The sequence below is a fragment of the Nicotiana tabacum genome, chromosome 13 (genome assembly GCF_000715075.1).
Source record: "Nicotiana tabacum cultivar K326 chromosome 13, ASM71507v2, whole genome shotgun sequence".
NCBI classification, from domain to species: Eukaryota; Viridiplantae; Streptophyta; class Magnoliopsida; order Solanales; family Solanaceae; genus Nicotiana; species Nicotiana tabacum.
In genome coordinates this window covers 9,921,235-9,934,141 of record NC_134092.1, presented here as the reverse complement: position 1 = coordinate 9,934,141, position 12,907 = coordinate 9,921,235, and the positions used below count along the sequence as shown (strand labels likewise).

Sequence of the window (12,907 nt, the reverse complement as noted above, 5' to 3'; positions counted from 1 at the left end):
GTCAACAACAACAACTTACCTGATATATTCTCATACTTGGGGTTTGGGGAGGGTAGTGTATACGCAAACCTTATTCTTACCTAGTAAAAGTAGAGAAATTATTTTCAATAGACCATCTGCTCAGAAAAGTAGGTAGGAGAAGAAGAATAAGAAGAAGCAAAGGGAGAGAAAGAAGAAGAAAAAGAAAGAAAGAGAGGGTAGAAAAGGAGGGGGAACAGAGTAAGTAGCACCAAAATAGTAATAATAGGAGAATACGATAACCGAAACAAACTAAACAACATGGTGTAATATATATGAGAGATAGAAAAGTACATGCGTGCTACTAGCACTACTGGTAAGAAAGGGGAAAATTCTCAACTACCTGCTAACTTTCTATCCTAATCCTCGACCTCTACACCCTCCTATATAGGGTCATATCCTCAGTGATACGAAGGCGCGCCATATCCTGCCTAATCCGATTTTAGAATTTATAGATAGATTTAAATTGGCAATGTCAAGTTGCCAAATAGAAACAAAATGAAGAGGCTCATTACTCAGTAGATACAATCTCTTTGATTAGTTTTACAGATATTTGAGTCACAAAAATATGAGTGATGGTCATAAATCTCACCCATACCCCTTAGATCAGCCTATCTATACAATATCATCCACGTGGCAAAATCCCATTAACTGCTTATCTGCACCCCCCCCCCCCAAGGAAGTTAGAGGCTGAAACTAACTCAACTATAGGAAGAACTTTGGGAAATTATACAACCTCTATATCTTCTTTCTTTTTCTTCTTTGCGTGATTTTTTCTGCTCTCCATTCTCAAAATTCTTAATTTAATGATAATGGAGACTAGTGTCACATGCTGTGCAAGGACAACAGCTCTACTCCCAAATATTTCTTCTCAGCATTCAACTTCACTTGCAGCTCCAAGGTCTATTTCCCCTTCATTCAGCTCCAGGGTATGTCTTAATTTTCATTTACTCCTCTATTTTAATTGTTACTATAGGAGTTAACAGTAAAATGAATTTTTACAGAATCGCATCACCTCAAAAATAAATATAGGTAATCATTCATAGTGGAATTAGTGACCTGAAAAATAAGGTAAATTACATGCTACAACAGTTTAAATACACTAATGGTGTAAAATTCTTTATACTGTCAGCGTATATATACAAGGTAAATCCTTACCATAGAAACACGACCTTGAATGTCACAACAAGTTCTATACAAAGTATTTCACATAAAATTTGTTGATAAAAAAAAATTAAACATAAACTGATATGCCATAACTATGGCACAAATCTCTTGCAGAGTCTGAAATCAAGCTCACTATTTGGGGAATCATTACGCCTCGCGCCAAAATCATCACTTAAGGTTTCTAGGACCAAAAACTCTTCCCTGGTGACTAAATGTGAGATTGGTGATAGTCTGGTAAGTTTGATCATGTTGTTGATGATTCTATTTAAGCAATTGTTCTATTAAACATGATTAATTAGTGTGCAAGACTTCATAAAATTTATGATAATAACTAGTGAATTGGTCTATTTATAGGAAGAATTTCTTACAAAATCAACCTCAGATAAGGGGTTGATTAGGCTGATGATGTGCATGGGAGAAGCAATTAGAACAATTGCCTTCAAAGTCAGAACAGCTTCTTGTGGAGGAACTGCTTGTGTCAATTCTTTTGGAGATGAGCAACTTGCAGTCGATATGCTTGCCGATAAGCTTCTCTTTGAGGTAGGACAACATTAAATAAAAGAACTATTCGACATATGTGGTATTGCACATAGTAGCGAAGCCAAGATTTTTAACAAGAGAATTCAAAAAAAAATGCAAGAACGCCATGTTCGAACATATGACCAACAACAACAATCCAGTATAATTCCACAAGTGGGGTCTGGGGAGGGTAGTGTGTATGCAGACCTTACCTCTACCCTAGGAAGGTAGAGAGGCTATTTCTGATAGACGACCAAAAACAATTTTTGAACTACATGTGCCAGTGTGCCACTATATTTGAAGCTTTCCTCTTGTCAAAGGGATTCAACAATTTGCATATATACAAAAGAATTTGTTTTTACTCTATTTACACGGTATAATTTTTGATAAAGGGAATTCAGTTGAACTCATTTCAGTACATGTAGCTCCACCCCTGAATACAAAAGTACCTTATGCTGCTTGATAAGCAAACCCCCTATTAATTTCCTGAAAGGACTTTACCAAAAAGAATTTGTTTCTTTTTGATTGCAAGTTGAGACTCTACAATGTTAATTCTTATCTAAGTTTGACAAATTTTTGTCCTTTTGATTGTTGATGTTTAGGCCTTGACTTATTCACACTTTTGCAAATATGCTTGTTCTGAGGAAGTTCCTGAGCTCCAAGACATGGGTGGCCCTGTTGAAGGTTGGCAAAATATATAATTTGGAACTACTTAATTTTTCATAAAAAAACATTAGGTTATAAAAGATACTGATGATTCTATTTGTGTCAAAAATTGAGAACAGGAGGATTTAGTGTTGCTTTTGATCCACTTGACGGATCCAGCATTGTGGATACAAACTTCACAGTCGGAACCATCTTTGGCGTTTGGCCTGGGGATAAACTAACCGGGATCACAGGAAGAGATCAAGTCGCAGCAGCAATGGGGATATATGGACCGCGAACTACATATGTTCTTGCTCTTAAAGATATTCCCGGGACCCATGAATTCCTCCTCCTTGATGAAGGTTTGAACATGAAAATAACAGTCTACTAAATCAGCAATATGAATCTGAACATTGAAATTGTAAAACCTTAAGGCAACAGGTGAAGTGACCAACGTTTCTTTTATTCGTAGGAAAATGGCAACATGTCAAGGATACAACAGAAATTGGAGAAGGAAAAATGTTTTCTCCTGGAAATTTGAGAGCCACATTTGACAATCCTGATTATGCTAAGGTTTGATAAATCATTTTTCATTTTTTGTTTCCAATTGCTGATATCTGTGGGATGCATGTTTATACAATCTGCCTTTCCTATACCTTTTCTTTTATTGTTCCCTTTTTCATTTTTTTTGGCTTGTATCTGGATTCTGGCGTTCTTAGTCAGAGGCGGATCCATAATTTGAAGCTTATGGATTCCCGTCGTAATCTCAAACTAATATACAATAATAACTGAGTTAATAGTTAGATATTTAGCGAATGTTTTAATATAAATACAAGGTCTACGTAAAAGTTACTGGTTCCCGGGAACCCATATACTATACTCTAGAACCGCCACTATTCTTAGTTGCTACTTATATGAAATTCTGTGTTCTGACTCTTGATTCTTGACAACAGCTGATAGATTACTATGTCAAAGAGAAATACACCTTGAGATACACTGGAGGAATGGTTCCTGATGTAAACCAGGTACTTTACTTGTGTACCTATAGCCTAAAATTGTCATTTTGAAGTTCATATATTCATTCTTGAATTTTTGCAGATAATAGTGAAGGAGAAGGGTGTTTTCACAAATGTGATATCTCCAACTACCAAGGCGAAACTGAGATTGCTCTTTGAAGTGGCACCATTAGGATTCTTGATTGAGAAAGCTGGCGGTTACAGTAGCGATGGGAAACAGTCGGTTCTTGACAGAGTGGTTATTAATCTTGATGATAGGACTCAAGTTGCTTATGGTTCAAAGAATGAAATTATCCGCTTTGAAGAAACACTCTACGGATCATCTAGGCTTAAGTCTGCTGAGGCAGTTGGTGCTGCTGCTTGAGGCCTGAGTGCAACCGCGCCATAAAATTGTTGGTGGGGGTGTTATAATTCTATTAGAGTACAAAGGGGAGATAGGTTAAGATCACAAGGCCAAAACTTGTGGCAGAAATGGGAATCAAACAGTTTCCTTTTTGCTGTATCTTTTAACTGCCAACTCTTTGTTTCTCAGATCGTGTTCAAATCTCCTGAAATGATGGATTTTCAACGTAAAAGTCGAAAAAGACAAATGTATCATGTAATCTTTTTATTCATAACTTATGCTGCAGAAAATGAGGCCGGGGACAGCAAAACATTGCTTGGAGTTAGGCTTTTAATACTTTTTCCTTATGAAATATATAAACTTCTATTTAGTCAAGCAACATCAGCATTTCTCAGTGAGAGGCAAAGACACTGAACTCACCTAAACTAAAAAGCAGACGAGGCAGAAGCACCAGATTAGGCATGTTGCTAAGAGGCTTAATAAATCTCAAATATAGTAGTTAATGTTCCTGTTTCGACGTAGAAGCTCTACCTCTTTACAAGAACTACTCTTTGGCCTAGCAACAAATGTACTAATCTTGATATTTCCCGCTTTGGGTCAAATCGTTTTCTCCAAAAAGTCTCATACCACTAAGAGATGCCTACACGTGTAGGCTCAATATTTTCAATTTTGTGTCGTCCTAGATTGTGTGGTTACTCTGCTTGTTTCCAAGCCTAACAAGAACGAGAAAAGGAGCAGAATCTTTTTTGTAAATACGAATTACAATTTAGCAGTATTTTCCTATAATAGCCATTGTTAACTAAAATGACCATAGCTAATACTTATAAGATCCAGAAATACAAAATACAAGTTAAAAGGGAGAATAAGTGACTATATAGCGCCAGGTAGGGGATCGAACCAAGGACTTTCTGCTTAGGAAAGTAAGACGCTCTATCCACTGAGCTACAGACGCTTGTGTTGGCATGTTCATTCTTTTAAATATTAATTACATTTCGCACACTTCTTTCCACCTATTGATTTATACTTCTGTATCTTTTCTCCGTCAAGTTAATTGGAGGAAAAAGGCTATGAAAATTGAATAAGAAACTTTCCTTTGTTGCAAATTACCCTTTTCGAAAGTTGAGTTCAATCTTTAAGGTTTTAGCATTGAACTAATTATATTTTTTTAAGTTATAGGCTCATATCTATTATTTATTGCTATTTTAATGACTTTTTACATATAAAACACTCCACGTCAAAAGTATTAAATTCAGATAAACCTGGAATATGCTGCATCTGCCCATGCTTCTAAGCCCGGGTGAATACTTGAAAGCGTTTGAGTATTATGAAACCCTACATTTCATATTGTAATTGTATTATATACATGTTACAATGTGGGTTATAATGTGTTTTTTTTTCTCCTTATGAAAAGCTTTATATTATTTTTAAAATATAAAAATTTCTCAAAAATTAATTCAGTATTTTTAAAATATTACTGTTAACAATTAAATTATTGAAGTAATATAAGAGGATGCATAAAACGAGCTTTCCCCATGAAATAATTGCGTCATAAAGTTTGAACAATCAAAGAAATTCATAGCATGTAGAATTATTTCAAGGAGGAAAACCCCATTAATTTTATGTAGCAAAAGTACTCTATTTCCTTTTCTTTAAATTATTTTTATGTGGTTAACATTTTCGGTCTACATTAAAAGTCTTGTCTACATATATATGGTGTCGTGCCTTGATACGGAATCTTGTAAAAAATTGAATATTTTTTTCAAGATTAAGACTTTGCCCTTAAATAACTATAGGCTTAATTTGTATATACTTTGTGCAAAGTTTTTATACTATTAGTCTAATTTAACATGTTATATTAAATTACTTTATTTTTCATGTTATCATATCAAGTTTGCTATGAATAAATTACATGTTGTTGCAGATAAATTAACTTGATGGTATAAAAGATATTATGCACTATCGGAACATAAAACTTAATAACTTTTAATAAAAGATATTTTTGAAAACGAATCCTTCAATTCGTTCAACTCTTCTAAGATTGGCCATACTGCGATAGCAGTGGAGATAAAACTTTTTCTACAAGCCGTAAAAGAAGTGCTGCCCCAGAAAGAAGAAACATAGGGGAAAAAATACAAACAATAATAACAAATTTAGTAATTTTTTACGAGTCTCGGAGGCTAATGTATACGCAGACCTTATCCCTATCTTGAAAGCAATGGCAACAAATAGTAATAACGGGAAACAATAAGAAATAGTTTGATTTATAATTGGTAATTGAAAAATAGTCATAGTTTCAAAAGTAATCGAAATTTAATCATTTTTTCATGCAAAGATAAAATCTGAACAAAAACACCCTTAAAAATCCGGAATAATTCCAGCATAATATCCTAGAGTTCGAATTTTTTGCATATGAGATTCCAGCAAAATGCATGTGCTAGAATTTCATAATGTGTTGGAGTTCCAATATAATATGCTGGAGTTTATACCTAGGAGCTCCATAATCCGGCATATTATATTAGAACTTTCCGTGTTTCAGCTAGGGTATTTTTGCCCAAATTTTATCTCCGTATAAAATAGTGGTTATTTTTCAATGACTTTATAAATGCTGACTATTTTTCGAGTATTAGTCCGAAAACGGACTAATTCATGCTATTTTCACATAATAACAACAAGATATTAAAAAAATAGAAGCAACAAATATAAACATACGAAGAAAATGAGAGCTTTATTTCTGTAGTGCTTTTCGCTGACATAAAAGTGATTTTGATTGGTAAACCACAACTTTAGTAGCAGTACACTAAACCTTAAAACCAACAAATAGAATAATAGTTTAGAAACATGTAACATGTATTATAAAAAAAATTTATCCAATCAGTAATCGACAACACAGTATCCCCTAATCGATGTCTCCTTATTATATAATCATATTTTGCTCCACTCTCCTCCTCTTCCTTAGACCTATATACAATTTCAACTGCCACTCCTACTTGGTTTATTACTCATTAACTTCTTTCTCCAACTCATATGTCAGTTATTTTCTATTTTTTCTTGCTTTTGTACTAGAAATAAAGGAAATTAAACGGATAGAACTTTTTTTTGTTTTGTGTGAGGTAATTTTAAGTTTGGTATGTTAGGATCATACTGTTGTGTATATGGTCTTCATTTCATTGCATTATTTCCTATTGTTCAGTTTGTTTCCCCTGCTACTAGCTTTTACTCTTCATTTCTTAAATATTTTCTTACTAGTTTGGCCAATATTTGGAATCCTTGTCTGATTTGTGCTAATTGTGCTTAATTTGAAAAGGGGTTTATGATTAAGTTGTAAAGTTAGTTGTTTTTTTGCTAATTTTTCAAGATTCTAAAAAGTTGGTTGTTTCTTCATATTATCTAATTGAGGAAAGAGGTATACTTGTTCCAAGTAATGATTCTGAATTTAATATCTTTTGTGTATCATAAATTGACAGGATATTATACGTACTCTTTTAAGTCCAAGAAAATTGAGGATTCTTGCATTGGCTTGTGACTCTAAGTTGTGATATGGAAACTTTATTTCCTACTGCTTTTATCCCAAATTCAAATTGGATACTGCAACATAGCAAAAGTACAGAATGGACTAAGGAAGAGAACAAGAAGTTTGAAAGTGCACTTGCAATATACGACGAAAAAACTCCGAATAGATGGTCTATGGTAGCAGCTATGATCCCTGGGAAATCAGCACTTGATGTGATGATGCAGTACAAAGAATTAGTTGCAGATGTTAGTGATATAGAAGCTGGATTGGTCCCAACTCCGAGGAATTTCGATTCTGCTTTTACGTTAGAATTCGTCGATCATCGCGAGATTCATACGTTTAGAAAGAGAGGCAAGTCTTGTGATCAAGAAAGAAAGAAAGGTGTACCATGGACAGAGGAAGAGCACAGGTGCATTCCCTTTACAATTATCTTCTTAGTGTGTTTGGCGTACACAGGATTTTATATAAGCAGCGTCACAATTTGAATAAATGGGCAAATGATAAATCGTTATAACGAGAAGCGGTGTTATTTTATATACGTATCCCCAATATTTTAATATTTCTTATAAATATCTAGTAAAAAATTTCGACCAAGCGGTGTCCCGTGATACCGCATGGTATAAGGTGCATATGCCCCCGTTTGGAGTTATGTTGTTTGGTTCCTTCCAAAATGATGTCGGGTGTGCGTGTTAGATCATCCAAAAATAATGCATTTTTGGAGGATCCGACGTGGGCAGTGACAGAGCCACGTAGAAACAAGGGGTTCATCCGATATCCTTTGCTCAAAGGATTTACCTATTACACATGTATATTACAAGTTAAAACTAATAAAATGCATGATAAATACAAGGGTTAGATCCCCTAACTTAAATTAGAAGCTTGATATATCCTATTTTTATAAATATTAAATCCCCTTAATGAAATCTTTGGCTCCGTCACTAGACATGGGTGCGGGAGCACTTTTTTAAGTTTCTAGCAACATAGCTTTGGGCCTTCTTTATGATCATTCGACTTGATGCAATGAAATCGATCAAAAAAACACGAAATGTAAGTTAATATTTGTTCCATGAACCTAATTCGTAGTGATTAGCATGCAACGTTCAATTTCCCCTCTCGTTTGCTCTAAATTTGATTGTTTTTTTAATGTTAATAGACAATAGTAATGTTCTAATTGCATTATAGGCGATTTCTTATGGGGCTCGAGAAGTATGGCAAAGGTGACTGGAGAAACATTTCTAGGAATTTTGTGATCTCTAAAACTCCAACACAAGTGGCTAGTCATGCTCAGAAATACTACCTAAGGCAACTTTCAGGAGGGAAAGACAAGAAGCGAGCTAGCATCCACGACATCACCACCGTCCATCTCACAGACGACGAGTTGCTCAACAATAACAACAACAACAACAACAACAAAAAATCAATGTGTGAAGAGAAGTATAGTATGTCCCCATTGCAGAAATTAACGAGCACAGGAGATGTAGTAATCGCCTGATGGAACGATTCAAATGATGAAGCCCTCGCGGCTTTTGGTTCATTTTATGGCAGCTTGGTTCTATAGAACCAGAACAATAGACTGATTGATTGTGGTTTGGTCAGAACCGTCGATTGATTGTCTGTTGGAGGATGTTGAACTAACATTGGTAGTTGTATTTTGCAGCTCCATTGTTGATCAAGTGAGGTTGAAAAGAAAATGTCAATATTGGATTTTGTTTGGAATCTTGAAGTAACGTAAAGCAAGTTTTAGTGTGGTATATGCCTAGTTTCTTTGTTGTGATTTCAGACTTTACACATGTAAATATTCAATCATTTTGCCTGAATAATGTATCTCTTCTTTCATCTGATCACAATTACATGTCTCTCCTGCATGAACAGTATTATCTTTTATTTTCGGAAGTTATTCCATACAGTGATGGAAGCAGGATTTTCATCAAATGAATTTAATAAATAAAAAAAGTAAACATGCGAAGAAGTTAAAGGAATTTAACATCTAATATACGTACATTTACTACATTTACTGAACTCCTTCCGCCTACCTAGATCTCCATAGAATTACATAGTGAACTATCAGATAATTATTGGGACCTAAGGTTCCCATTGTGTATAGGCTAGAGCCAATAAGTATATAGTAGTTCCACTTTTACTTTGTGCAGGGATTTTTCTTTTACTAAATGGAGAAAAAAGAGGAACCCCTTGCCTTGTATGTGCATGTATGCATTAAGCATTTTTTTCTTTTTAAATGACCTTAACTTTTATAAACTAACAATACTATCAAGTTAAGATGATTTACGGTAGAGTAATTGTTCATGATAATCCTAATTTGGTACCCTAAAATCACGTTATTATAGCAGACAGTGGCGAAGCCAGAAATTTCATCTAGGGTGTTTAAATTTAAATTAAGTAAAAAAAATCTCCGATAAAGGGTGACCAGTATATGTTACATAACATTAAAATCTAATATTTTACCTATATATACAGTGTAAATTTTCAACGAAGGGTGGTCATGAGTTGACCACCCTCAGGGCTATGTACCTTTGCCACTGATAGCAGGGCCGAAGCTACATTCTCATAAGGGTGGTCAATTGACCATCCTTCATCAAAAAATTATATTGTATACATAGGTAAAATATTAGTTTTTAGAGTTATATAATACATAATTAAACATCCTTTGTCCGAGATATTTTTTTCACTTCTTTTAATTTTGAATACTCTTGGAGAAATTTCAGTTTCGTTACTGTATTATAGTGTTAACATACTTTATACTGTGTATAAGTGTATCTAAGTTATATTCTTTTTCAAAATAAGTAGAGCACTACGTACAAGATATCAGACAAGAACCATGGCTCTAGAACCTGTGGCAGAAGTTAGCCAATTCAGGCTGTGTCACTTAGCACTATTTGAACATTTGATTGGGAGGTTATTAGTACTTTTCGTGTTCTTCTGTTCTTTTTCATTCTTTTCGGACAAAACAAATATCTGCAATTTGGCCAAGTTGACTGATTTTCATATCTTCCTGCTTGCCTTTTCCAGGATGCTGCTACTCCTGCTGAGTCTGCATTCCACTTATTTCAGAATCCTTGCTAACTCGCATAAAAATATATCCAACGTGAGAGTAATTTTGTTAATATTTTCAATTTCGTCCTCTTTTTTCATATTGTTGCATTATGAAGTTACTCCCACGTTCCACTTTGCTCACATAGTTTGATCTAGCACAAAATTTAAAAAAGAAATGTATATCTTTGAAGTTTGAAGGGGACTCTTGGCATAACTGGTAAAATTGTTGTCATGTGATAAGAGGTCACGAGTTCAAGCCATGGAAACAGCCTCTTGCAAAAATGCGGGGTAAAGCTGTGTACAATAAACCTTTATGGTCTGGCCCTTCTCCTAAAGTTTGTGTCTTAGTCATGCCGAAACATTTGTGTGACTATAACACTTTTGAAATTTGTGATTATATACGTATCGTAATATTTGTGTGACTATAAAAAATTTTCCTTAAAAAAAATATAAAAATATAATATTCTTTTAGAACGAACTAATAAGAAAATGGTGCTGAAGTGAAACGGAGGGAGTACTTTTTTTTTTTTCCTCATTTCCGCTAGCTATATCATTATAGGGAACTTTTGGTGCTATACATGTGGGTGGAACACCTAAGTCAAGATATCTTTAAATCTTGACTAATCCCACGCAATCTCTAACTTTCATGACCCTTGCTACTCTCTCTATTAACTATTAATGTAATTATTAAAGGCCTTTGCAATTTCTTTTATCCTGTTTATGTTAGGATATATTGAAGATCCCACTCTGAGGGTTGCTTAGATGGTCCGCATCCTCCACCTACAACCCCAAGGTCGTGGGCTCGAGTCAGCAAAGGAATTGTAGCTCCAACAAAGGTGGATTAAAGAGGAGTCAAAGGGGAGGGGAATTAAAAAAAAGGATCTTACTCTCATAATTTATGTTGCAACGGGAGGTTTATCTACCTCAAACGAACTAGTTTATTCTGAATGCCAAAAGGAGTCCCTTATACTATTCGTTTCAATTTGAGTGAATTCATTTGTATGAGTACGAAATATAAGGAAGAAAGAAAACTTTTAAAACTTATAGTCTGAAACATGAATTATAACATTTGTGTATATTCCTGTAAGATCTTTGAAATTAGTAGTCCATAAACATGCAATAATAGTTGTGTAGCAATAAAAACTCTTTATTAAGATTTAAGAGTAAAAGGAGAACTTTAAGTTAAATTATTTCCAAGAGAATATGATTGCATAAACTGAAATGGATGGTGTAGTACTTTTGATAATAACGGTCAAGAGGATGTTTATGAAGCTTATTCTCCAGACAGCATCATGAATTCTGAAAATATTGGACAAGGTTAAGAACCGACTTAAATTGGACAATAGCGGACAATTTTAATTCGGATGAGTTTAATGAATATCCTACTCAAGAAAATTTTGATGAAATTTTGAACTAAAATTAATTTGAACTTTGGTGGGTGTTTGGGGTTTCTTTTAGCTTTCTAATCTTAGTTTTATATTTGAGAACTATATTTATTCCATCCTAACATGTCGGGCTTCGCCAATCGAATATAATAAAGATAATAAACAATTATCTAAGTAAGTGGAGATAAGTTATATGAATAATTACTTGTTCATGTCATTCTATTTAAGCCGCATCAATTAAATTATGATGATTATATATTAACCTATTTTAAAACAATATAAATGCGGAACTACGCCGAAATATTTGTGCCATTTGAGCTGCTCTTTTCGCCAAATCTGAACAAAACTTTTGAGTGGATTGTCCCTTCCTTGGTTGGAAAAGGATCCGTTACTTTGATTCATCTTATTACTTTGTTTCTTTTCGGGTTTACTTTTGATTTCCTTCTCCTACAAGGAAATATACAAAAGCAATTGGAAAAGAGACCTTTTTTAGCTACTGTATGTATCTTGGGATTCGTCCTAAATGTCTGTTTTATGGTCCTAAAATATCAAAAAATAAGGAACGATCATAACGAAGCGATAATTATTATAGGTCCGCAAATTTTAGGAGATTCGGGGTCAGTCGACCGAATTCATGCAGATGACGTGGACTGTAGCATATGAAAGTTTAGGAATCGTCCCGAATTCCTGTTTTAAGGCTCTAAAACGCCAAAAAATGAGGAACGGTCATGGCGAAACAATGACTATTGTTCATTAGGTCATTTTTATGGGCCCGCAAAATTTAATGAGATTTGGGGCCGGGCGCCCGAATTCATGCAGATGGCATGGACTATAGCACACAAAAATCTGGGAATCGTCCTAAATTCCTGTTTTATGGCTCTAAAACGCTAAAACACGAGGAACGGTCATGGCGAAACAATGACTATTGTTCATTAGGTCATTTTTATGGGCCCACGGAATTTAATGAGATTCGAGGCCGGTCGCCCGAATTCATGTAGATGGCATGGACTATAGCACACGAAAATCTAGGAATTATCGTGAATTACAGTTTTATTGTCCAAAAATGCTACAAGACGAATAACAGCCATGTGAAGCGAAAACTATTGTTCATTAGATCGTTTTTTATGCGCCCGCAATATTTTTGGAGATTAGGGTCGATCGCCCGAATCCATGCAAATGGCGTAGAGTATAGCACACGAAAAAAATGAGAATCGTCTTCAATTCATGTGTTTATGGCTCTAAAATGTAAAAA

At 34.5% G+C, this 12,907-nt stretch overlaps 2 protein-coding genes across 4 annotated transcripts; both read left to right on the top strand.

The window, feature by feature from the left end:
- Positions 1-507: 507 nt before the first annotated feature.
- On the top strand, positions 508-4,042 carry LOC107819677 (sedoheptulose-1,7-bisphosphatase, chloroplastic). The gene is made up of 8 exons (XM_016645817.2): positions 508-947; positions 1,300-1,419; positions 1,540-1,725; positions 2,307-2,388; positions 2,490-2,711; positions 2,822-2,922; positions 3,303-3,374; positions 3,448-4,042. The coding sequence occupies exons 1-8, from the start codon at positions 825-827 to the stop codon at positions 3,727-3,729; spliced, it is 1,188 nt and encodes a 395-aa protein (XP_016501303.1). The 5' UTR covers positions 508-824; the 3' UTR covers positions 3,730-4,042.
- A 2,583-nt stretch (positions 4,043-6,625) lies between these two features.
- Positions 6,626-9,066, top strand: LOC107819664 (transcription factor DIVARICATA-like). Of its 3 annotated transcripts, none has more exons than XM_016645808.2 (3): positions 6,626-6,734; positions 7,173-7,628; positions 8,402-9,066. In XM_016645808.2, exons 2-3 carry the CDS (start codon positions 7,246-7,248, stop codon positions 8,709-8,711), a joined length of 693 nt encoding a protein of 230 aa, XP_016501294.1. In that variant the 5' UTR covers positions 6,626-6,734; positions 7,173-7,245; the 3' UTR covers positions 8,712-9,066. The 3 variants fall into 3 exon arrangements, with proteins under 3 accessions (XP_016501294.1, XP_075083819.1, XP_016501285.1); XM_016645799.2 differs by having other exon boundaries at positions 6,659-6,818; XM_075227718.1 differs by having other exon boundaries at positions 6,652-7,628.
- Positions 9,067-12,907: the final 3,841 nt, after the last annotated feature.